The following is a 27,052-nucleotide window of genomic DNA, read 5'->3' on the forward strand; positions in this document are numbered from 1 at the left end:
TTACCAGCAAACTTTTAATGTTTATAATTTATCTAAATTTTAAGAGTGAGTAAGGCTTGTGATTATAAATTATTGTAAGAGTTATGGTCAAAGCAATTTAATTAGTGGTAAAAATATTGCCTGGAGATCATTAACTACAACCTAAAAGTGTACAAATATGACCTACCGAGTTACTATTAATTATACATATGCTGTTATTGAGTAACCTATATATTTTGTGAACTGAAAGGCATAACTTTATACTCACTTTTGAGTTTTATTTTGAAAATTTGATTAAAGATTAACGTATTTTGGTTTGGAATCCCAGTATTAAACATTGACATCAATTATCCAAAATGCCTGGTTAACAATTGGTATACCGACATTTAAAATTTAGTGAACATTTTCTTAGATCACTTTGATGATTAGAACAAAAGTATAATACAAAACCAATAATCTTTAGTAAAATATGTAAGGATTTAAAGCTACTGTAAATGTGTCTTAAGAGGCCATAAAAGAGATCAATTCGGAAAACATTTAAATAACCATGAATATCTGCACAAACAGTATTCTATATTCAAAACATTTGTGTTTCGTAAAGCAACGTCAGAGTAGTCTGAAGTTAGGATATCTTTGAAAACAACAACAGAACTCGAAACTACACAACACCAATCCATTGTTCCATTCGGAAAAACAACATTTGGATGTCGATTTCTGTTTGGAAACCAAAGGTCAGACGCCTAACAAACACACATAACTTTCATTAACCTTTTGGCGAATGAATGTATATAGTTTTGGATAAAGATAGCCAATAAAGATAGCGGTGTGGTAAACACCGTATAGTTCTGGTTATGAGAAAAAAGCGTGATGAAAACTAATTGATTAGTTCAAATATTTTAATTTGTGCGTATATTCACGTAGGTTTATATACACGAGGTATATAAACACCTCTTTTCAATTTTTTGTACAATTGTTAAAACTCCACATGGTGGAAAATATGAAAAGATTTAGATGGTATTTTGTGCAACAAAACGCATTGGTAAGTAAGAGCGAAGAAATATAATTTTCCAAATTATCATAATATTAAACGGTATAAAAATATATTTATCACTGTTTACTAAAAAAAAAATTATTCTTACTGCATAAATTTTTTAACTGTTGGACAATGGTTTTACCAAGTCAATTTGTTTTATTTTCCCTGCTAAATATATATTATATATATTGAATTAGCTTATGTACGGATGGACTGTGTATTAATTAATAATGTATTACGCTTATAATGTGCAACAAGCTTTATTTTCAATGAAGAATTTACGACTGTCACTGTAAATTTTGTTATGATAAATCCTTTTTAACTCCTTACGATACAAGATTTGATGCTTTAACAAGGCAAGAAAAAATACTCTGAACCATTAAATATATATACCCTCTTAGTAATTATATGACAGCTTAAATTATAGTTGTAGTTATTAGCTCAAAGACTATGTTGCTAATAAAACTTTCTCCACAGTATTTGAAATTCTGCAAAAAATATGTGGTATGCAAAATGAAAATACTGCATGGCAATTGTTCGATAAACAATCAAATAGTGGGTATGATATATTTTATAAGCATGTTGGTGATAACTTATCGAGTTTCGACATGTTTTCTCTTACTAATAATAAATATATGAAAAAGCCGCTATCGCGCTCAGTAAGTATAATCAGTATATAGCTATAATCAGTATATAGCTAAATGAAAAAAACATGACGTATATAAAGCTTGTTTGATTAGTCTCAATTACGTATTTTGTATATCCTTGCAAACATTCAATGTTAACCTAAGCCATGTATATTATACACTGTTTTTATTAAAAAATCATTTGAACACGTTTTGAATTTGAAACTTATTTTAATACCAATGACAATAAAAACTATAACAGTTTTATGAAAAAACCGAGGTGTTCTACCACAGATGGTAAAACGGAAGAGGACACGATCCGTCAAATGCAAAACCGGAAGTGGATATAACGAGCGGAAGTAACATGGCCGGCCATGCAAGTCTGCCAACTGTGGTTTGGTGACAAATTGAAATAACCGCAACGAAATATGGTATAAGTATATATAATAATAATGATAATAGTGTAGTGTAATAATAAATAACTGTAGTGATGGTTTATTCCATTTTTTAAATGTAGCAAAATAAATAGTCTATACCACCCACTTTGTCTAGTGTTTTTCATAAATCTTCAAAATGTTGAATGGTGTCCATGAGTACTGTAGACTAGCATGGAAAAATCATTGTTATATTAACTTTTAATATTAATTTTTAACCTATTATTTTTATAATCATATTGAATGACCCTTATTCTCTAGCAACCCGACTAGCTGTGTGTCATATTGACATTCCTTAAAATGGGGAAGCTATGGACGATTACTGTACTAAAGTCTTTAACAACGACCAAGATCAGTTTATAGATTATTTAAAACAGCTTACTGCGGAAAAGCTATAAGTATACATTAAAATTGAAGATAATAACTTAAATTAACTTTTAAAGTATAAACCAATTACGAATTTATTTGAAAGATTCATTACATACAAATTATTACCTTTTATTTACCATAAAAGTATTTATAGCAATGCTACATTTATTTCGAACACTACATTGAATTTAACCTAATGCACGGAATTCCAATCATTCTTACACGGCATGTTAAATAAAAAATAAATATGACATTTTTAGACTCTGTCCAGTGAAATAACAAGTTATCACCGAATAAAAACATAATTGAACCACAATATACCAACCCCTACGGCGCGGCGCGGTGAAATTGTTTTAACCTTCATATTCGCCTGGCTGCCTTTAACTTTTCGTATTAATACAAGCTCAGTTTATTTGATTCTGTGGTTTTCAGTCAGTAATTTGATTATTTCTGCAAAGTTGAAACATGAATTGATTGTTTAAATCACGTCACGGCTCACAGATTTCAAATGAGAACAATGATAAGCTTTTACGTTTACTTTTTCAACCTGACTTTAGCTGTATAACAAACACTGTTTCTATTATGTTAGATATTTTTATGGTAGGTATCTTAAGCTATAACATTTAATTAATTTAATTTTTTTTTCAATAGTTTAACTTAAAATAATCGATACAAATGTAACAAAACGGTAATTTTAATTGTTCTTTTTGTTTTCGAGGTGTGTACAAAAAGACTTAACAAATTTTAATTTTGACTTTTTGCAAGATATTAGAAGTTTTCTGTGGAAAATATTCCATCCGTAGTAGTAAAGTTTATTAATCAATGATTTTTTTGGGAATTAGTTATATTCGAGGGAATTTTGAACAATTATTTCTTTTCATAGCCATGTTTAAAGAAATATATCTACTTTTATTGGGGTTTAAATTTTTTTCAATCTCCTTCAAACATAAGATCTCATGAAATAAATGTAAAGCTACGTTCCAATTTCACTTCTACTCACTTACCTTTGACAATAATATCTTTGACTTCAAAACCCGGATGGATATAACGAACAGAGGAAAGGAGTGATCTTCCAATATTTCTGGAAGTAATAATCTTCAGTTCTTTGAAGTAGCGAGAAGAGAGAAATAATCACGGGGAAAAGTGGCAACACTGGGCGAAATATAAAAGGTTGGCAGGCTTGGGCCAAATTGGGTGCAGCGCGGAGAGCCCTTGCTTTGTGCCTTTTAATAGGCCCCGGGTACGATACGAGCGGCGAGCGGCGAGCGGTGAGCGGCGAGCGGCATGAGCGGCGCCGCTCTGACATCGGGTCTCATTTAGTTGCGTGTAAATTTGTTGAGGGTGGCCACGATACGTCTGAGCGGCGAGCGGCGGTAAGCGGCACCGCTCAGCGCCGCTCATGGATCCAAGTCAAAACCGATTTTCGCGAAAACGCCGCTCGCCGCTCAGGTGAGTCATGCTTCAGTTTGGCCTAAAATGACAGGGAAACAACAGTAAACATGCGATACGGGTCGATACGTGAGGTGCAGTCCAGGGAATGTTTGTGGAATGACCAGCACGGAAGTTTTAAAACACTCCAGTCACCAGAAAAGTACGGGACAAAGTTAGGGTTAAGTTTTTTTTCTAAAAACAAAGTTTTTCTTTGAATGCAAGCAAATTTCAGATAGCAACAATAGCTGCAATATGTCTTGCAGGTAAGCATAGTTTACTATTTTCGACTATACTGACTCATAAAACTGGGGAAATTTGATGAGCATAAATGTGCCGCTTGTATCGTAGCCACCCCCGCCGCTTACGTGCCGCTCAGGTTGCCGCTCGCCGCTTGCCGCTCACCGCTCGCCGCTCGTATCGTACCCGAGGCCTAATTCCTCCCCTTGGTGACAAAACACCCCACCCCCAGTCCAGTTAGAAGGATTTCCTTCTCACACTTGCGTTTTCTATCTTTTCCTGGAAGTTTTAAATCTACAAGTGAACAGATGACTACTCCTGAAGTAAGGTGAACCAAGTATAATTTTTATCGTCATATTTTAACCATACGGAAACTCAATTTTGAAAGAGGCACACGCTGAATTTGTCGAAGATAAGGGATTTTTAACAACTGATTTAGAAGATACTAGTGTCCCTGTTGCTCGAATTCGAGCAATTACGAAGTATTACAAGCGTTATTTTAATACGAATAACAGCCATAATTTCCGATGACTTAAAAAAAGTCAAAAGAGTCTTAAAGAGACTTAAGAGACTTAAAAGAGTCAGCTCAAAGATTATGGAAATACTCACAATGTACATTACAGTTCAATATAATGTACATTTATTGTAAATATCTTATCATTTTTCAAAAGCTGATCTTGTTTTTTTAGTGTTTTCTACAAATGTTTCCCACTCATAGCCACATTAGGTTGTCCATAATAACGTTTATAAATTCTAATAACCCCCGCATCAGCAACCTGCAGACTAAGCGAATTTCCATGTATCTCATTTGATTTTTTACTGAAATATTCCCAACAAATTTTTATATTTATTTCCTATTTAAATAAAATTTATCTTATAAAGTACCTAGGTTTGCTGCTACAGGGGAGGTATTGGGTGTGTTTTTATTGAAATGTTGATAGCTTAGTATGAAAAAAAAATTGCAAAAATTTGATTAAAATATATCCATTAACAAGCAAAATACAAGTTTTATTTATTCTCCATGAGAATAACATGGGGTTTTTTTCTTATCTTCGTTACAAACAAATCATTAGGTAGTGGTCTTGACATTGGCTATTGACGTGGATTCAAAATTAGGCCTCCAGGACCTAAGACCTACACTATACTCTACAATCATAATTTTCCCTGCGATACGGTTACAATCAAGGGATTGCGTAAATTATCCTTATCAAAATTAGAACTAAATGTTACACTAAAAAAAATTTTATATAAGATCTAAGAAATTTAGATAAACATGTGTGTAAATTACTGTTTGAGTTACGAGGGGCGAATTGGTCTAAATGGAAAGCGTAAGGCTTCGGTCTTCGTGGTATCGGGTTGGATCCCATCTGTTACTTTTTGTGTTAACCTATACAATAACGTCACATATCTATCATAGGTCATAGGTCTAGCCTTAAGTAACGTGTACAACTGTCAAAAATAATTAAAACTCTTGGTTCAACTACTTTGTTCACAAAATCACAAACTACTTTGTTATAGGAGGAGACAGTTTGCATAAATGGATTCCTTAGCAAGTACTTGGAATATTTAGATAACTATAAAGGAGCGGATTATGTTATAATGATGCAGTAAAACCCAGAAGCTTCTTTCCGCCAAGTTGAAGGAAATGTTATATTTATAGTCCCATTAGAGCCTTTACTCAGCAACTCTTAGAGAATGTCTTTTTTACTCTTTGGTAGAGCATATTTTAGGCGTTCCAAATAGAAGTTATCTCTTGGACTAAGCTTCCTTAATGATTCACTTAAGCTTTGTGTCGAGAACGTTAAACGTAGGTTATATTTTTGTGGCGCCCCATTTTTAGTATGTTCCAGGGATCTAATGGTAAATAAAGGTTATGTGTCCTAGAAAAAAAACTATCTTTATCTAAAGTACTTATAAACCATAACTACTTATCTACTCATATCTTGTTTTGATCATTGGGCTTTTAATAAATGTCCAAACTACTAATCCTGGTCTTTAATAAAATTACAAAAATCATCTTACTCATAGTAATCTTTGACAATTATAATTTGCTACCTATTGTCGGTAAAGTGAACCAAAATGCAAGGTAAATTAAAAGCAGGCGAGGGACAATACTATCAATTTAATTGTTTAAAGTTTACAACATTGTTTTTAACGACAATCTACATAGATATAACATTCAACTAAAATACCCCGACCTATAGCGTACGTGGTACCTAACGTATACTTTGTTGAGTGAGTACATTCACTATATTTATTGATTACAAAACTAACTATACTAATGCTGCATTGATAGATCCACGTGTATTGGTAAAATGTTTGATTATAGATTGTTGCAGTTTTGATAAGGTCTTCCCCAAAATCAACGGTTTGTGACAGTAGAAGCCTGTCCATGAAGATACCAACGATACCAACGTAATTGTATAAAGTACTTTCGTTAATTTTAACAAGACCAGTCACAATTATTGGTTGAAAGAAAATCAATATAGTGTCGTTCGATATTTGTCAGTAACACAGGAGAAAGGAATGCTCAAATGTAAAAGTTGATGCGTCGAAGCGCCCTGTTTTTAACATGCAAACAAAACCCCCATGCGACTTGTATTGTGCAATGTTTGTTTTTCTTCCTCTCTACCCCCACAATCCCTCTAGGCTTCACACTAATTTATTGACAACTGGACATCCTCTTTGACATTTATCTATTTTACAGATATCAATTAAATAATGAACCAGATTGATTAAAAAATATTTCTTTTATCAAATGATTTAAAACCAGCTAGCGAATAAAGAAGGACTCCTAAGATTGAACACAAATCATTTCTAAGTATATTTATGAATAAATAGAAAGAAAATCTTGCCAAAAAGATTAGTAAAAACGTTTATACAAATCGATTCTTAGTATAAATACAGATAATTTTACTGATTTGAAACTAAACTGTATGAACTTTAAGCCCGTGAACAAAATTGCATTTACACACTTTAGACAGTGTTTACTTCAAACAAATATTGATCATAAGTTTTTGTTCAATTCTCAAGGTAGGTAACAACGAAAAACAGTGATCGGTCGTCAGGTTTTTTTGTTCCTTTAGGTGAGAAAAATTTGGGATCTGGCCCAAACCGTTTTAGATAGCATTTTAAGATAGGTGTGAGACGGTAACGGTTTTATCATACAGCTAAAGTTATATGTGATTGGTGATATTTGAACCTGGGACCTCGCTAACCAAAGCCCCGCGATTTACCACTAGACTAGCTCGCACGTGTTAGCGTGTTTTAATTAAATTAATCGTCGCATTGCAAGTGAAGTAGTATTGAGTATTGAACGTCCATATTATAAATTAACTGAATTCATCAACGAACACAAATATAACCTAAACAATAAATAGGAAAGCAATGCTCAATTACACTCTCACACACATACACTATTACAAGAAATTGACGATTCCCCTGTCTACAAGGACGGCGGAGAAGACATCGATGGTAAATGGTAAATAGTAAATGAAGTAATTTAGTCTATTGTTAATAGTTTCGGTCATGGGGAGCGAGCTGGCGTAGTGGTTAGAGCGCGGGACTTCAGTCCCTGAGGTCCTGGGTTCGATCCCCGCCAAGTCACCAATGGATTTGATCTAAGTGATAATGCCGCAACCCCTAGGTATAGCCTGAAGTAATGCGAAAAACAATCCCAAGCTCGTGCCTAGCGTCCTAAGGACAAAAAAAATAGTTTAGGTCATGGCAAAGTGGTTATCAAAAATATGTATTTTGGTGAGATGATTAGAGAGGATATAAGAAGACCGAAAACCTAAGCAAACAAAGTCCAGCTTTTACAACACCGTTACCAAATATGGTATGCATTTTTATATAACCATAAAAATCCTATAGTTAATTTCTATTTATAAAAACATAGGCCTAGCTCACCAATAATCTTTCACCTATGGTGTCCCGAATGGTTAATTCTGATAATTTAAAGTGCACAAATTAGATACCTATATTAGATTAATCATGAGTATAATTAAATTAACTCAATTTTTCATACTGTAAACGTAAATAAAAAAATATTACGATTATAGACAATACGTTTTGCATAAGGCTATTGCTTACAATAAGACTTCATACAAAAATGTTACCATAAGAAGGGGTTATTTCTCTCCTGTAAAATCCTTGAATTATTCATACCTGTAAGAAAGAAATATTCCCATTTGTTTTCAAATGGGATATGCGTGCCCTATACCCTTTCTGTATACCCAACATATATCACGTATAATAACCTTCCACTGAAATTATATAGCTGAATAATAACAATAATATATAGTTATAATTATGATACAGACTGTGTATGGCAAACTATGATGTAAAATTATTTTACGTATTTTAGATTACGTTGTACATTTTCTCACTTATACTTAGTAGTATGGATCTATGATTCGTTAACGGTTACACGGTCATTCAAAATAAAAAATTTATCGAATCTTTTAAATAAAAAAATCTGAAATACAAACAAACAAATAAATTAGGCATATTCCTCTCTATTATGGTATAGGTCTATTATTTCACAGCCCAAAAAAACACTAAATACTTTAGTGTACCTGCTGTATGTAGTGGATGGTTTTACAAATTTCCACAGAAACACAATTTTAACAAAACAATTCTGTATTGCGTGATAGAATAAATCAAACTAAAGCTCTATAAAAAACGTTAGGCTAAGACTTTTATAAATTTTTACACGTTAATTTTTTACTATATACTTCTGTACTGTAAACACTAACACGAAGTTCAGTGGTTGCACAAACAATTGATGTGAGTTGAAAAGACGCTGCCTCTGGTAGAATCAAGTTAATGTCTAAGTTAATGGAAGTCTGAGCTGCCAGTAAAGAGATACAATCGTCTTGTCTTGTGATTCTCTTAGGCTACATAAAATGTTTTATTCGTGTTTGAACCTATTAAGATTTACTTACACTTTGCACAGTAGGAAAATCATCAATTTTATTAGTAAACGTGATTAATTTTTATATTTCGTGGATAGTTGGGATGGATTTTTATTATGTTTATTGGTAAAAAAAAACTGAATTGATAGCAAAAATAATATTTTACTTTATATTCTAAGAAAAATAAAATAAAATCATGTACTACGTTTAACTTGAATCATTATGTTAAGATTACAAGCTAGTTTTCCAGGTAGGAATAGCACAGTTAAAAATGTCAATGGAAAATTTTGTGAAATAGACACGGTTAAAACAAAGTACGAAATTTAATTCCGAACAATAATCAATGAATTATAGTAGAATCTTGTAGTCAATGACAACAACCCTTAAAAATGACTTAGAACTAAGTTTGAATTTTTATAATTTAATTTTTATTTTATTTAACTTTTTCTAAAAGGGATTTTTATCCATCCAAACTACTAAAAACTGCTATATCGAATATTTTTACTCATATCAATAAACTAGTTATAATGCTTATTAAATCAGTAATTCAAGTCGCGAACATTCTGAGTTTTCTATTTCGACAAGCGTATTTATTGTAATACTACAATCGTATTCTTTCCTCGTTTTCTTTTATAGTCATACGTTTATCACTGTATGAGTTGTAGTGATCGTTAAAAATAGTTAAGTTAGTACTTCATACATTATAATTATTGGAAACAATTAGTAGATACTATAACGCAGCACAGAAACAAAACTTAAACTCGTCTTTTGCTGCCTATGAAGATAACAATCTTATAAGAAAGCATGTTAAATTTATAGTCCGATTCATAAGTATTGTATATACCATTTTACACATTACTTAAGATAGGCCTAAAGGGTCGCGGAATTATCACAAACTAAGTTCTAATGGTATGGCTTTTATAAACCTAATAATTAAAACGCAACTAAAACACCTAACGAACATGCCCTAGAAAACACCTAGAAAACATGTTACGCTTTCCAATGAGCAAATCAACAAAAGTAGGTTACCCAAAGGTAATAAAAATGTACCCATCTTGTGAAATCTCATCGGAAGTATAAATCAGGTAATAATTTTTGTACATCCACAATTTGCTGGCAAAGGTCCCGCTGATATTTGTGCAATCCATTACTTCCAATTGCAATGACACGACAGACGTCTGTACTCGGGGAGATTAATTCAAAACTACACCCCCGTGACATTTCATCGATACCCACCCCCCTGACCCAGCCTGCAATCATCATCCCATCAACCCCATTTTCACAGTAACAATGACCATAATGTGTAATCCATACGAATTGTAATACACAGAAGTGTCTCATTTTTACAATGTACACCTAATAGATTGCGTCAGAGTATGAATGTTTACAGTTGTATTTAAGAATTCTTTGTTTTATAGCCATGACGTAAATATAAGTTTTTGAAATGAAATCCACATAGTATTTTTTTCGATTCACCTACATAATTGAATATTCGCTTGCAGTTATTTATATAGTTCACTCAGAGAGTGTTTAAATATCTCATTATCTGATTTCAGTTCTGTTCCGTAATTTGCATATGATCAGCCTGAATTTAGACTCAGTTGTCATTTCTGGAAAATCATCATACTCATTATTGATCATGTTATAGAACACTGTACACTTTTTGTGATGTAATTTACTATTACGAGGCAGATTGTTGTAAATCGTGCGCTGTTCCTGGGAAAATATCTTTTTAAATTACCGCAGGCAAAATATTTTAACTGATTGTTGATGGTTAATTTGTTATCGTAGTTATTGTTATTTGTGTATTCTAATGTTACCAGACATCAGAAAATTAACACCGGGAGGTACCAAAAGAAAACAAAAGACTTCCTTTACGAAAAAAATTGCACTAGCCTAGTTAAGATTTTAATTAACTACTAATATACTTTTCGCTATTGACTTTAATTTATTCACGGATTTGCACAAGGTTTTGAAGGAAAAAGAATTGCAAATCTAGTTTAACTATTAGAATTGTGTGACTAATCAATACCCCCGCAGCAGTAAACATGTAGATTAAGCGAATTTCCATTTGCCTAGCTGGATTTTCACTTAAATCTATTAAATTATATGATGTTTAACGAGTACCTAGGTTTTCTGTTACAAGGAGGGCAGTAAAGTTTATTTTTTGGTAAAATATTAATAGCTTATTACAAAATAAATAAGTTCGCCAAGTTTGATCAAAATATATCCATAAACAAGTAAGTTAAACTACAACAGTTTACTTAATCTCCATAAGAATAACATGGACATTGTAAATTTACTACTTTTTGAGTTTTATCCGTAACCAATAATCGTACATGAATAAATGAATTTTTTCCATTGAGTACAAACTTGTTACATGCATAGACAGTATTTGGAAATTGACTGGCCGCTTTTCAAGTAGTGCGGTCAGTTAGAACAAACAAATACAATAAATTATAACATATTTTGAGTCTAGCATCATGCATAAAAATACTCTCATAAACACATCCTTAGAATAAGTTTAACATATGAAGCCAATTAACTCCTTGCCATAATTAACGTAGGGTACCCGGGAGTCAGTTTTAGACTTTAAACCGCAATGATAATGTAACATTTAATCCAAAGGTAGAATCCAATCGATTCCTTCTAAACACATAATTTAGATGGCAGCAAACAGTTTAATGAAGGAAGTAAATTAATTCATAAGAAAACAAGGAATCACTTGGATTAGAGACACACACAATGGAAGTCAATTAACTCATTTAGATAAAGATCAGGTGGCAAAGAAACGAGGTTGGAAGTCAATTAACGCCTTTAAAAATCAGAATGTATTCGGTAACAAAGAGTCCCGCGGAGGAAACATAAAACAAGAACTCAGTTGGTAACAAAGAGTGCAATGGCGGGAGTCAATTAATATATTAAAACTATAAATTAGTTGATATCAAAGGCTTCAGTGTTGCGGGTCAATTAGTGCACTGCAAACTCATAAAAATCACTTGGTAACAAAGAGTGCAATAGTGAAAGCTAATTGAAAATCTAGAAAATGATAAATCAGTAGGTGACAAGGTAAGCGATAGTGTTAGTCAATTAAGGCTTCAGAATTTGCAAAACGTAAATCAATTATTTGCAGTCAATAAATTCATCAGTAAATAAAAAATCTGGCAATGGAAAAGAGTGCCACGGTAACAATTCAATGTCGTTGAAACTTAGAAATGAGTCAGTAACTAAGAGTCACACTGTGAAAGTCAATTAATGCCTTAGAAAACAAGAAATCAGTCCGTAACAAAGAGGGGGTGGAGTAAGAGGGGGATGGATCAATAGAAGGTCGTGTAGCGATGTGGTACAATGCGACCTTGTGGGGGGGGGGTGGCCTTGCCCCCTCATTTAGTATGATGATTAATTAGATTTTACACGAGATTTTACCCCTGAGTAAATGTAAATGAACATGACCTTTGTGAATTGTAGTTGAAGAAGTTACGGCTCTTTTTCGCAAACTTTGATACTATGTACAGAATATTTGTTGAGTTCCAAACTTTAATATTTGATATATTCAAAATTATCTAAAGATCAAATTTATTTTTGATATTACTGTACATTTTAGTTTTCGTTTTGGTTCGAGTATTTGCAAATATAAGCTATCGAATACCGTAAAGTTTTGAAAATTTAAACTAAAAACAAAATAAAAACAGTTGAATACTTTTATATGTTATGCGTTATTTTTCTTAAATTTATATAAATAAAGAAGTACCAATATAATTCCTTATTCACTCGTATTGCGCTATTTTAAAATAAATTGTGATAAAATATTTCATTGGTTATTTTTAGTTTATTAATTTCAACGGTGTGCAAGAATGTGATTGGAAATGGAGTCTTTGGTAGTCAAGTTAAAGATCAAAATCTTTTAATTTAGAGTGTAAATTTGTTTAGAAAATAATGTTCTGTAGAAAAATGATATCATACTCATTACTTTAATGTCCATGTGTTAAAAAAATATATTTTTTAAATTATATCTTAGCTAGAAACACAATGAAAAAATAGATTGTAAGAAATAATTAAATCAATATAAAAAAATTAAACACATAAAAACAAGTTTATTATAATTGGAATTGCTTATATCCACTACTGAGTGAGGTTCAGCCTGAGCGATTGATATTTTAAGGATTGGAGTCTCCCGTTAAATCATTGGTTTAAGCTGTTACCAATATTCCCGGCTTTTCTGGTATAATCTATCATCTTGCCGCTCATACGAGAAGATTTATCGTTCGAGATATTGTACTTGCCAATTTTATAAAATAAAAAAAAAACAGCTTCACAAGTAACAACAGGGTATAGTTGCGACGAAAGAAGTAATTGCTTCGCTTCTGAATAGTAGAGTTTGATTGCAAAACATTCTGTTGTTTCTGACAGGACAACCAGAAGGCAAATTACAAAAACTCGCATTCTTCATTCAAGTATCAGGAAGAGTAACTTAATAGAATTAAAACCGGAGATAAAGCATAATTGTGTAAGTAATTATTTGTAAATGTTTTTTTTCGTTCAATTAGAAAATTCTTATAAGTACGGTAAAATTAAAAGCGCGGAGACAGAGCATAATAATAATTCGTTTATTGTAGTCGACAAAATTTATTGTATTTACAAACAACAAATACATAGCCTAAGGTTAGTGAAAAATAATCCAAATTATTACTTGCATTTTGTCAGTCATTGTTCAGTTCTTTCACCTAATAATTTTCTTAAGCCTTTACTTAGAACAGCTGATGATTTAAAAAATGATTCATACTGTACAAATAAACATTATTCCTTTCTGTTCTTCTTGTAAACATGGTTTACTATTTTTTTTTCTCTCTTAATATTTCATTTTTTTCACAAACACTCCACAGTCATGGATGTTTAATTGTCAACATTACCCGGGGAAAAGCTTCAGTGATTCGGACCAGTAGATGTTTCCTTTATGTAGATACGTAGACTAATTATACATTTTATTTAATTGTGACTGTTTGCAGGTAAGCTACTTAGCTAATGACACGAATAATAACACATTATAATAATTAAATTGGTAGATAACGAATGAGATTATTTACAGGGAGTTCGTGATTCTAAAACGTAACATCACAAGTAAAATAATTAATTGCAGATTGCAGTCGTCTCATCAAAGGAAATGCAACTGGAGGTGTTCGTAATTGATTCAACTCAGCAAGCAAAGACTACTGCACAAATATCACAGAATATTGTAGTCGTAAATAGTTTTTAAACACCAATAATGTAATTGTTTGAAATTTCACAAAAAAGATTGGAAATACACATTTTATATATAAGCTATTCATACATCTCAATTTCATTTCATTCGTGTCATTTATATTTTGTCTGTTTAATGTTTGGAACATAAAAATATAAAATGAATCATTTACACAAAAATGTTTTTTTCTCAAAACTTCAATCAAAATAAATGAAATCGAAATTTTAGTTGGAAGTAGTTTGGTATTGGTATTTCGTTCACTTAGAAATCAGTTAGAAAAAGAAAATTCCGAAATTAACAGTAGTGTTTGAAATTAGCATAAACTTATTTTTGATTTAATAATAAATTATGGAATTTAGAGTGTGACTAAGTATCTAACATAATTTTATCATTTATTTTATTTATTATTCTTAGGACTCAGTTCATTTTTGGGTAGTTTTTTTTTTTAAGTAGATCTAGAGTTTTTTATAATTTTAACTATATTTCGTGGTATTTTACTATTATATTAGTCTGCTGTATCTAAAGAAAATAAAATAACTGACTTTGCAAAACTGTAATAGAAATTAACCGAAGGTCAAATCAAATTGGGGTAAAGAACAGTATGCCTAGTTAGTAATATACTGTAATAAAATAGGCTTGTTAGTTATATTTAAAAAAAATCCCAAAACATTGCAAATCACGAAACCATCTCTAAACAAGCTGCCTTTGTTATAGAAATCTATCATTTAAGAAAAAAAAAATAAAACACGAATAGTTTGAAAGCTGTGGGATAAATCATCCCAAAATATACCACTAGTTGTTAACCTCACTTCGTTATATAAAACTTTTAAATTTAGTAAAAAAAAATTTACCCTAAGGAAACACAGATATAGTAATAGTAGTAAACGAAACAAGGAGCTCGGGCTTTATTAATATGAGAGGTGCAAGATAAAAATGCTAGGAATTCAGCCGGCAGCATTCTCCGAGGGCTGAGCGCTCCTACGGACTAATTGTACTCATTACTGGGTAAGAGCCCTTAGACAAATGTAGGCCCGGCCTGATTTATTTGTCTTGACTTTTCTTATAAAATTCTTTTAAAATTAACTAGCTTATTTTGTATTCGGACTGTTTTAGAAAATTTAATGCATTATAATCCTCATCCATGACTAAACAAAGTGTTTTTGTGCGTTTTATTGGGATCACCCTATTAAATTGTGTTAAGAATAATTAACAAAAATAAATTGCCACAATAACAAAAAAGTTTTCTAACAAAGCCAAGGGGAAAAAGTGTAGGTCAATAAATAAAGTACATACCTTTTCACCTCATTACTAGGCTCTACATCTACAAGCCGGTATTTATTGCTTAGAATGCAGACCAAACAATAACTCCTTTGGCCTACTTTCAAAACAGTTTCAATATCTTATACGAAGGGCTTTTTAAGGTAGTAGTACTGATTTGGCGTATACATCTTTTGCTTAAATTGTTACAAGTTTTAATAGTTATACAGGGATGAAAATTATGTTATTTTTTCAAATCATACTGAAATTGAAATGGGTTTGTTAAATTTTAATTTGCCATGTAGTACCTACATACTTTGTGTAGCCTTTGAGAAAGATCTTATAAGAGAAAAAGGTTTTTTTCGATTAAGGTACTTCACCTCTAAATATTTGTAAATATTATAAACTAACTGGTCACGATATTTCTATATTTGACAGGTCGTTCATTGGTGGTTGATTAGGCTTGAATCCTAGTATCTAATGCAGAAGTTGAGAGCCTAAATAGAATTAACATAAATCTGTGTACAAATATTTCCCTACAACTCCAACCGTAGCAACAATAGCTAGTCTACACATGTATAAGGTAAATAATTAATCTTAGTTTTTTAATATAACATTTTTGCTACATCACTTTGTACTCAGTATAAAAAGGCATTATTTAATTTTGGAAAATATATTTTTAATTCAGTTATGCAAAATAATAAAGTGTCGTTGCCTTCACAAAGAACATCTTAAACTGTATTTCTTTGGTAAAAAATTATACTCATAGGTTCCAAGTAGTTAAAACCCTTCATCATAATTTAGTACAAAATAAGTCGAAATAGAAAAAAATATGAATTACTAAACAAATAGAACGATTTCATCGGTGAATGGATAGTGATGAAATATGAAGTGTCATGCTTGGTTCAAGGAAACGATTTCAAAGATATGTTCCAATATCGCTATCACATTTCCATATCTCTTCCAGGTAATTCAAATGCAATGCATAGAAAGCTGCAAACTAGTTTGCAGTAATAGGCTTAAATATATCTTCTCTCTAAACGCTGCTAATACGATTTATTTAAACGTGTTAAAATATTAATGACAAACTAGTAATTATTTGAAATACCAACCTTTTGAAGAGTAATCATATTGCGACGAATAACATAATTTACCTGAGTTACATAATGTAATAGCTTGGTGGAATAGTGTTACTAATTCGTTGAAAACTTTTTACATAGTAAATTTAAATTAGAGTCAAGCGACAAATAGCTCACAAAATCATTGCTCACCCGTACCATACACAAATCTCCAAAAATAAATTTTATACAAGTACTTCTTTAAGTTCGAGTTTTATTTGAGCTTTAATCTTGTTTGACCATGGAACATTTGTTGCAGACCAGTCTTCTATGACTGGAAGTAATGCATCAACATCGGAATAGCCAAATTTAAGTTTGGGCAACTGATTTGGATCGCCACATCATCAGCATACATATAGGATAATACACAAACATTGCTTAGGGCTGCAGACAAATAGACGGCATGAATAATGAACATGTTTGTTCCAAAAACTGAGCCCTGTGGAATTCCTGTCTTTACATGTAAATATTTTTGCAAATTACCATTGAACTGCCTCAGAATCTGATAAATAAAAAAAAACATTGGTTAAATAACTCATAGATTATTTTGTACCTCTAAGGGAACTGGTATGAAATAAATATTGCACGATGTTACGTCATCATAAACTTTAATGACAGATTAATTAATTCACCAGAAAATGTGTGCGTTGTTTATCGTTATAAGATTACACTTTTACTGAATTTTAGTATAGTTGGTCATTACGAAATATTAAAATATTAATTTAAAACTGTATGTAGCGTTTTATTCTTCTCCTACAAATTTTACCCTCCGTTTTCTATCAACACACTTTATAAAAAAAAGGTTAATATATTTCGGCATGAGCCTTCCTCAGGGGGAAAAAATTAAATTGTTTTGTTTTGTTCTAAGACGGTTTATGCTAAAATATATTGAACTTGTTTTGTTAAAAGTGTGTTAATAGTTTATTTTTTATAATGAAACAGCCGTTTGGTAATACTACGAAGAAACTAGACGATTTTAAGCATTGGTGACAGTACGATTTAAAATATTCAATGATCATTCATATTACAGTATATTGATTGATGTTGGAAAAAATTAAACGTTTTTTACCCCAAGCAGGTATTAATTGCCATGAAAGCGGCAAGACAGCACGGTACAATAACTACCGTATATCGTGCCGACGCCAACTAATACATATTTTATAAAAGGTTTTCGCAGACAATTCACATAATCCATCGATACGACATGTCATCTATGTGAAGAACAGTTTCAACGAGCCCTGTCAACCCTTTCCAAAACCAATGCTTACTTCGCCTTTCTTTGGGAAGCTACTTTAGCCTGTCAGGAGGTATTTTATTGATACATCAGCCTTTAGTTCGTAATTTTATTTCCTTCAATCCAATAAATTAACCATATAAGCAGCGTTTAGAGAAAGGATATATTTAAGCCTATTACTGTAAACTAGTTTGCAACTTTCTATGCATTGCTTTTGAATTACCTGGAAGAGAAATGTAAATGTGATAGCGGATATTGGAACATATCTTTGAAATTGTTTACTTGAATCAAGCATGACTCTTCATATTATATTACTATTAATCCACAAATGAAATAGTTTTTCACAACAGATATGGAAAGTTTTCAAATGAACACCCTGTATATGATAAGAAAACAATGATCTGCTGTTATAACACGTACGCTATTTAGATATTTATATGTAACTTGATGTGTTATGTATGAGTAGTTATTTAGATATAACTAAGTAGTATGTATAACTAGGTATTCAGTTGTAACTACATCCAATATATGTGTCTAGCTATCAGATAGAACTAAATCCAATATGTATGGCTAGCTATCAGTTGTAACTAAACACAACATCTATGAGTAGTTAAGTCATTACGACAATCACCCATTGGTGCCATCAAAGATCGTTATAAAACCGATTATTTTCAACAAAACCACACCGTTATACATAATTTATACGAACGTTTAAGCATGATTTTACAACGAGTCCTTTTAATCGTTGACCAAAATTGATTGTTCAAGTTGAATCAAGTATTTAAATTAAAAACGCCCTATACAAAAGGTTTCACTGCGAAATAGTGACAACTGCATTATTTTGTACTGATTTCTGCTCAGTAATCAAATACTTAGGTACTGCAATTATAAATCCGATCTTATTGTAAAATCTAAAGCCTGGTTTAATTGTGGACTGACTTGAGGGCTTTGATTTTTGTATGTTTTTCTGTCGAGAAACGTTATATTAGTGTAAGAAAATTGGTGACGATAACCCAGCGATTGGTATTGGGTAGCGAACTGGTCTAGTGGTAGAGCACAAGGGTTCGGCCCCCAAGGTCTCGGGTTTAAATACCCACTATCACAAAAAAATGTTAGCTTTTTGATAACTCCACAACCCTCTAGGTCCTCTTGACCTTGTTATTTGAACGAAGACTCAGGGGGATATGGTTCTAGGACGTGAAAATTGACTTACAAAATTAAGGATTCGTATTAATTACATGTGTACTTGTTATAAATGAGCTATGCAATAATCATCAAATGTAACGCAAACTTTTCACACATTTCTTTTACACAATAGCAAGAAGGGGTGTTTGCGTGGGCATTTTTTGAAAATATAGCAAAGGTTACTTAATTTTAAGAAAATTCGATTTTCCATTTTAAAAATCTATTTTCAGAATTGCATGTTTAGTTTGTATTGGGATATAAGGCCTTGTATGGTGGTTCATAAGGATGCCACCATTTAACGATTCTTCTACTTTGTCTAAGTAATATTAGAATGGTAGAAGTTAATTTATCCAAATAAAATTTTAAATGTTTTCAGAAAATGTTTATGATTTTTGGGAGACGGAAGTCGTCCACTTATCAGAAGAGAAAAATACCTTTGATGCATATTTAAATGAGTGTAGTGAAATATATATATATTGTACCAAAACGATAATATTGACCTTTTTTTCTATTTGAATCCGCTAAAGTATGAAAGTCGACGTCAATTCATTCCGTGATCCAAAACTACAAAAAATATAAACTTTCCTTCAATAGAAAGTCTATTGGCATAAATAAAATATCCGAAGCAATTGACGCATAACTGATGATTCCACGGAGACAATACAATTCCCTTACTGTATTGTGGCAGAGGACGAGATCTTGGCAATATGTCAAGTAAACAATCAATACTACGCTGTACTCTGCTGCAATACAGAAATACAAGCTTGGCTTGCGTCATCCGACTGTACGTGAAAATGCAAGCCTAAACGTGCTTAAGTAGTTTATAATTTGCCATGAATTCCAGAATATTTTATATGACTTACTAAATCTAGGCATGTTTTGATTACAAAATTAATTTAAAGATACAGTGACACCATTCGCAAAATGTGTTTATAATTATTTTGGAAGTAAAAGTTAAATGCAAAATTTTATAAAATCTTTGTTCAATGAACTAATAAAATACCCCCGCCGCAGCAAACCTGCCGACTAAGCGAATTTCCATTTGCCTGAATTGATTTTCAATTGAATGTATTTAATTAACATTAGGTTTTATGAGTACCTAGGCTTGGTGCTACATGGAGGGTAAAAAAGTGTATTTTTGGTAAAATATGAATAACTTTGTTTAAAATAAATAAATTTACCAAGTTTTATTAAAATATATCCATAAACAAGCAAACTACAACATTTTACAATATTCTCCATAAGAATAACATGGGAATTTTAAAATAACATTTTTTTGAATTTTCTCCGTAACCAATAATTGTACAAAAACACTTGGATATACTGAATTATTTCTTTTTTTAAGCTCTTTAAAAATATCCGGAGAGAAATTGGGAAATTTTGTGTTTAGAGGGTAAAAAATTAGAAAAACCAATTTTTACCCCATAAAACCCCCCGTAAAACCCTGTTCCCATGGTCCGATCATGCTGGTTCGCGAACTCATTCAAGTTTATCCCGCCTTACACCTTCAAACCAAATTTCATCAAAATCGGACAAAAATTACTCAAGTTATCGTGTTCACGGACACATATATATATAAATCTATATATATATATACATATATAAAAATTTGAACGAATGGTGTTTTTGGCCTATGGGGACATCAAAATGAAAAAGTAAATCGGTCCCGGGCCTAGGTCTTACCATGCCACCTACGGTAATAGCTACTTCCCTATAGGGAAATTCGCTAAAAATATAAAAAAACAAGTGTAGATTTTAGAAACAATTGAAATACATACCTTTTTCAGGTAAAATTAATTTCTACTGGAAAGTGTGATGTGCTCGTATTCAATGAGTTTCTCCAATCAATTTTTATTCATAGATTTTTATATTTTTAAGTTTTTGAATTTCGTAATCATTACACAGAATTAAATCACTGCAAATGCTTGTGAAGATTTGCAAATATTTTGAAAGAAGCTGAATTAAGTCTTCAGGAAATGTGTTTTATATTATCTATTTTAACACTTTTTGAGATATTGTAACCAGCAACTAAAATATATATTAGTATCAACGATTGAATATCTTTGCAGACTACACTAAAACGAATCTCCTAATGAAGCGTTTAGCTTATAACCGAATACCGTTTAATCAAAACACTCAGGATTGCCCTGTTAAGTTGGAGACAAGAAAAGGGGGTCATAAGGTCAGGAAGAAGAGAAATAAAGTTAAAGGGACATAGAGTCAATGATATTGGAATCAATAGGATATTGCTACTATAACATTTAAGGATAAAATTACGTCTGAAAATCCCATCTCATCAAGTTTTATGTTGGAATTTGCAATTGCTAGGTACAATCTCGACGGTCATCACCTTTAGAATTTTAGAATGATTTACACTAAAGAGTAACATACGGGTTTTTATACATAAGATTTTTTCCACTTATTAACGATGAAGTTTTTATGATGGAAACACAGTCGAGGATAGAATAACCACTACAACATCACTATAATGGGTATACCAACCCGAACTAAGATCAGTGATAAAACAGCATTAGAACAATGATTTTGTTAAAACAATGTCAGCAATAAACAAGCTAGTTGCAACAAATCGTTCTTTAAACATATTGAAAATAGTTTCGTGATGAAATAATAATGCTGAATAAACGGCTTCAGCAAACTGGCACATACTTTTTATGAGTAAGCGGTGGGAATAGCTATGTTATTTTACGGTAAATTACAACAATTTCAATCTTTTGAACCGTAATCTTTACAGATTTGGGGGTTAGATAATTCAGTATACAATTAAAAGACTTATACGTAGCATACAAATTTTTTATCATTATCATTAGCGCAATTTTTTAAAAATCTGAATTTCCGTTACTTTTGTAGTTTCAAAGGAGAATCGCCATTAAAAATCTAAATTTCCAAATCACTTGGTTTAGTCATACTAAATTAAAATCATAACCGGACCAGAGTTGTAGTCGGTAGGTAGCCTGAACAACACAAACCTAAGTACGGATTAAAATCAATGTTATTAAATTTGAAAATACATCTGACAAGATAATTTACAAGCGAAAATCCAATCTTGTAAATGGCAATTCACTTACTTTGCAGATTTTGAGGGGGTATTTAAATTTTCTTACATACAGTGTAGGCCTACAGTATCATTCTCGTAGATAGTAAGTTCACAAGATTACGTATGCAGCCAGGGAAAGCCTTCTTGTTATGTAAATCTTTTCAAAATTATTCCTAACTCAGTCAAAGCCTTTCACCCTCCATGTAAGCTCACGTTTCTTTTTCCTGTAAAGTTACTTGTAAATACAACATATTTGTGTTTATTTAGAATACGGTAATTGCATTTATTTGAAAGTTGAACCATCGTATACTTTTATCCAAACTAATTAAACTAAATAACATTCCAAAATCAACCAGACAATCATAGCCTACATTCATGAGAACAAAGAAACACCCTTTCATGAATGGTTACAAACATTTTTAAACATTCAAAACACATTTATAAATGATGAAGATTCAAAACAAGTGAATCTTTATCAAACACGCAAACACCCTCAAATATCTCTAGGAATTTGTATTTGTTAATCATGGTTTAAGGTTTATCAAAAGACTTGGTCCAGACTTGGTTACGGTTACACTAATAGAATTTATGGAAGAAACAAAAACATCCTCCTTTTTTGTTTTGGTGTATAACTAAAACCCTCAAACAAATATCGAATCAGTAGTTTTGCAAAAATGTTTCAAATTTAGCTAAGTGAAACACGACTTTCTCACTAAAAAGTTACTTCTTTTACTTGTATGGCTTTCACAGATATTTCCTCAGGAAGGTAGTTCCAGGACGTATTACACTCCTCCACTTCCAATACCCAATATCCGTCCTCACCTAAGCTCTAGAAGCTGATTGAATCTCCTAGCGGTTATCCTTACACCTCTGATTGAATTTGCTTTACGTTCGGGGTTTTTATGACTGCGTGAAAAGAAAACTGAAGAAACTTATCTCAAATCCCACTAGCGGTCTAGCTTTGCTTAGGCAGAAAGGCAACGTTAATGGAAGCGTTATTGCAGGGGTTTTTATCGAGGTTGGTTAATTGAAGTTTCCACGACGTTTAAAGATCTAGGAACTAATTCCAACCAAAATAGGAGCATTACGAAACCCAAAGGCAGCAATTTAAAAGCAATTTTACCTTGAATTAAGTCAACTTACCACCACAGAAAAATAATTTATGACGAAACACTGAAATATTGGTTCGTCTGTCCTAAACGTATATAACTTTTACTATCAGTGTATTTACTTTTTTATGATTTAAATTTTGTATTAAATAAAAATGGAATCCAGCATTACATCACTATGCTGCCTTGATTTATTTCCAACCTATATATTTAATAAACTATGTTGGTTTTCTTTGACAATTGGGGGTGTGATTGAGATGTAACTAAAGCTTATGGTCTAGCGCAGAGGTAAATGGCAAATACAACGGTAGCTTTCTTTAGGATTTCGCTCAGTCTTTGATTTTACGTATATAGGAAGCTTTAAAGGTAGTGTTACAGACCACCTTTCTTTATAACTAGGCTATTCTAAGCGTGAATTGTAATTTAATGACCTTATCCTGAAACCCTAATGTTAAACCTTTGATAACCTTAAATATAAATGGTAAAATATATTGCATTATTCTTTATGCCTCATGACAAGTTTTGAACACTTTTAAACCACACATCACTCACTGGTTTAAACGTGGTAGGGCCACGTTTCACATCATCACGTCTGGTAGGGCCAAACATTTTATTGAATTTTAATAGCTGTGGGTTAATCTAATAAAAAAAAATCCCCCTTAACAAAATCGAGAGCAATTATTTTAATTTGCTAACCATAGGATGCCTTGCGTACATTTCATTAGTATAACACTTTTAGAAATCGTATAACCTAATCTTGCTTTAGAATTACAAATTACACAATAAAGATAGACAGGGTTTACATTACTTTTAATCAAAATATAAAACGAGGACTGTCAAAACTAGGATAGAATCCAGATTTAGCTCTGGAGATGTAAATCTTAAACAGGCAACGTGACGAGGAAAATCCCCCGATGTTCATATAAAGGGACTTGAGTGGTTGAAGGGAAATTCTGGACAAGTTTCCCGGTATTATCATCACAAAGAGGTGGGGTCAGCAAAGGCTGATCGGGAGTGAATAATGCAGCATGTAGGACTGATATCTTACTGGGGCACTCTGATAGAGATACTAGATCAACACGAGCCCTTCTGACGACTATACGACGGTATACGTCAAGAGTGCTTCGTCTTGGAAACGCCCTACGTTTTGTCACAAAATTACCTTGTAGCTGCTTTAAAGGACCAGGATACCATGAGTATTTCCAAGTAATGTGCATTTTTCTTATAGGGTATAAGCTATTGTCATAGGTAGTACAGTAAGACGTGGAATTTACATTTTCGTTTTGATGTCCTCAGAGGCCAAAAACAACAATTCTTAAAAATATGTATATACATGTATATGTGTGTACGTGAACATGATAACTCCTATAATTTTCGTCCGATTGTGATGAAAATTGGTACGAATATAGCCTACAGGCCTGGATAAACTTGAATCAGTTCGCGAGCCAGTAAGATCGGGTAAATGGAAGAGGGTGTTATGTTATGGAGGTTTTAACAACAACCTTGTATATTAAAACGTTGTTTATACGATATTACGGAGAAAATAGAACGAAAACTGTAAATTTTAATTGAAAAGTTATTGTTATGGAGAAAAAGTAAAAATGTTTTAGTTTGCTTATTAATGGATATATTTTGATTGTAGTGTGGGAAAAATGAATGTTTTGACTATTAGACAAATATAATTGATTCAATTTGCGAAATCGTAAGTAATCTATTTGACTTATTTGCTTATTTTCATTTATAGGCTAAATAAAGCTCCCTCTTCACTTTTTTGTATGCTAAATTACTTTAAGTATTCAGCTAAAAATTTTTCTTTCCCTTGTTTGGATTGTTATTATCTTGTTCTTCATTAGGATTCTATAACTTAAACATGAGCCCTAAAAATACAATAATGTTATAATGCTAGAATTTTAAATAAAAATAACCTGCAATTAAGCGGATGAAGCAGTTGTATTATCACATCACGGACTCTTATTACAGTATCAAATTATAAAACAAACTTACCCAAGAAGCTAAATTAAGCAAACTTAAACAACTGTACTCGCACAATGCTAGTTTGCTTATGGGACACGTGCTTGCTTATACGGTCGGTCGGTTCAAAGGAGATTCTACAAATAAAGTCTCATCTATTTTACATGATCTGCTTCTGTTTCCAGAAAGTTCTATATTCTCACAAATAGCCACAAGCAATAAAAATTGAAATTATTATTTTTCATACAATTTGAGCAAAGTTAGGCCCTAATACACAGAATATTTATAACAGATCAAAATTGAATATTTTTTTAAGTATATGATGTGGTCTTAATGTTCATCACACAGAAAATAAAATAATTTATCTTAAAAAATTGTATAATCATGAAAAGTAAATATGGTAGCTATTCATTAATCGACGCTATACCCTAATAAGATATTCCCAATTTCTTAGGTAAAAAGTATTTATATGCTTTTCCATCAAAAGTCCTTCTCAAAAACTGCTTTTTACATCTGCATTTAATGTAACCACTACAGTATCATGAAAATATCACCCCAATTAACCTATGAGCAAATCAATCCGACTCTCGTAGTCTTCATGTTATCATAGTATTATGGTCAGTTGATATTAAAAGGAAAATTATGGAGTCCAATATGGATTTTGTGATTTATTGACGAGAAACATAAACTATGCCACAGCAAACCCAGGAATAGAGACAGCTAGTTAAACACAAATAATAGGCCATAGCCATTGAAAATGGAAAATAACGTCGTAGTACAGTAGTTATCTTGTATTGGTTAAATTAAATGTTGCATTAACACTTTAACGTTTGAAAATGATACACAGTATGGTTATTAGGTTAATAAATAATGAGCTTTCAACGAAGGCTCTAAGGCTTTACCAAGAATGTTGAAATAAATAAATGTGCGTTTAACATACATCAATGTTATTTTAGAAAGTTTGTAACTGTATATTCAAGCCAAACTTTAATATACAATATAATATATGTACCACTAAAAAAGAATCTCCTCAAATGTATTACTAGTAAGTTTTGATGAACTGTTATTTCTATAAAATCTTAACAATAAATTCAAATGATTAAAATATTTTGTTACTCTTCAACAATAAATAATGTAACCCCTAAATATGTAAGTTAATCAGTATTATAACAATGACCATACATGTTTATTGCACATAATTTTGAGTTATTTAATTACAATTGTTACTGTACTGTACATAATACTAATATATAGGTTCTATACAATACAATAATGTAACAGGTAATACTATATACAATAACATGATACTACAGTTTACTTGCAGAAAAATCCCAGGGTCTACCATACTTTGAGAACAAAGAAATACGAATGACTACTCTAATTGCAGCAAATTGAATAGAAATTGCAGTCAAATTATCAGCTGACACTTACTTTTCCAGCTAGTATGATGACGGCCAGTGCTACTGGTAGGAGAGGAAGCATAATACCACTATAACTCGACGCTGGCTCCCGCGTCCACACATCTTACCGCTGCCTCTGCTCGCACACGACTGACTGATAAACTGGGCTGCAGCAGTGGTACCAACCGAATAACGACAAACTTCCCTCGGACACACATATCTGCCAACACAACAAACGTAAATATCCCCATAAAAATAGACAGAAAACAGCCTAGTTAAGTTAGTTAAGGTTAAAGTGTTCACATGTATCGTTACATGAAATACATCTTAAACAGTAAGGAAGTAGAAATAGTATATTTTATCACTAGGGCGTAAAGTGACCATTTTCGACCCGAGCTTAATTTTTACTGAAAAAATGAGCGAGGATTGAAAATAAATTTGTTGTCATACTGCAGCAAA

General features: G+C 31.9%; 1 protein-coding gene across 2 annotated transcripts in view; it reads right to left on the minus strand.

Moving 5' to 3' along the window:
- Window positions 1–26,804, minus strand: part of LOC129002063 (uncharacterized) — a 103,726-nt gene extending 76,922 nt beyond the window's left edge. Inside the window, exon 1 of one of the 2 annotated variants that reach the window (XM_054429573.1) lies at window positions 26,625–26,804. In XM_054429573.1, the coding sequence (XP_054285548.1) occupies window positions 26,625–26,675 (51 nt within the window). In that variant the 5' untranslated portion in view covers window positions 26,676–26,804. The remainder of the gene's footprint in view (window positions 1–26,624) is intronic. The other variant, XM_054429574.1, reaches the window with a different exon arrangement.
- Window positions 26,805–27,052: the final 248 nt, after the last annotated feature.

Source organism: Macrosteles quadrilineatus, unplaced genomic scaffold (genome assembly GCF_028750875.1).
Source record: "Macrosteles quadrilineatus isolate MER2022 unplaced genomic scaffold, UCM_ALF_1.0 Scaffold_9__3_contigs__length_116548681, whole genome shotgun sequence".
NCBI classification, from domain to species: Eukaryota; Metazoa; Arthropoda; class Insecta; order Hemiptera; family Cicadellidae; genus Macrosteles; species Macrosteles quadrilineatus.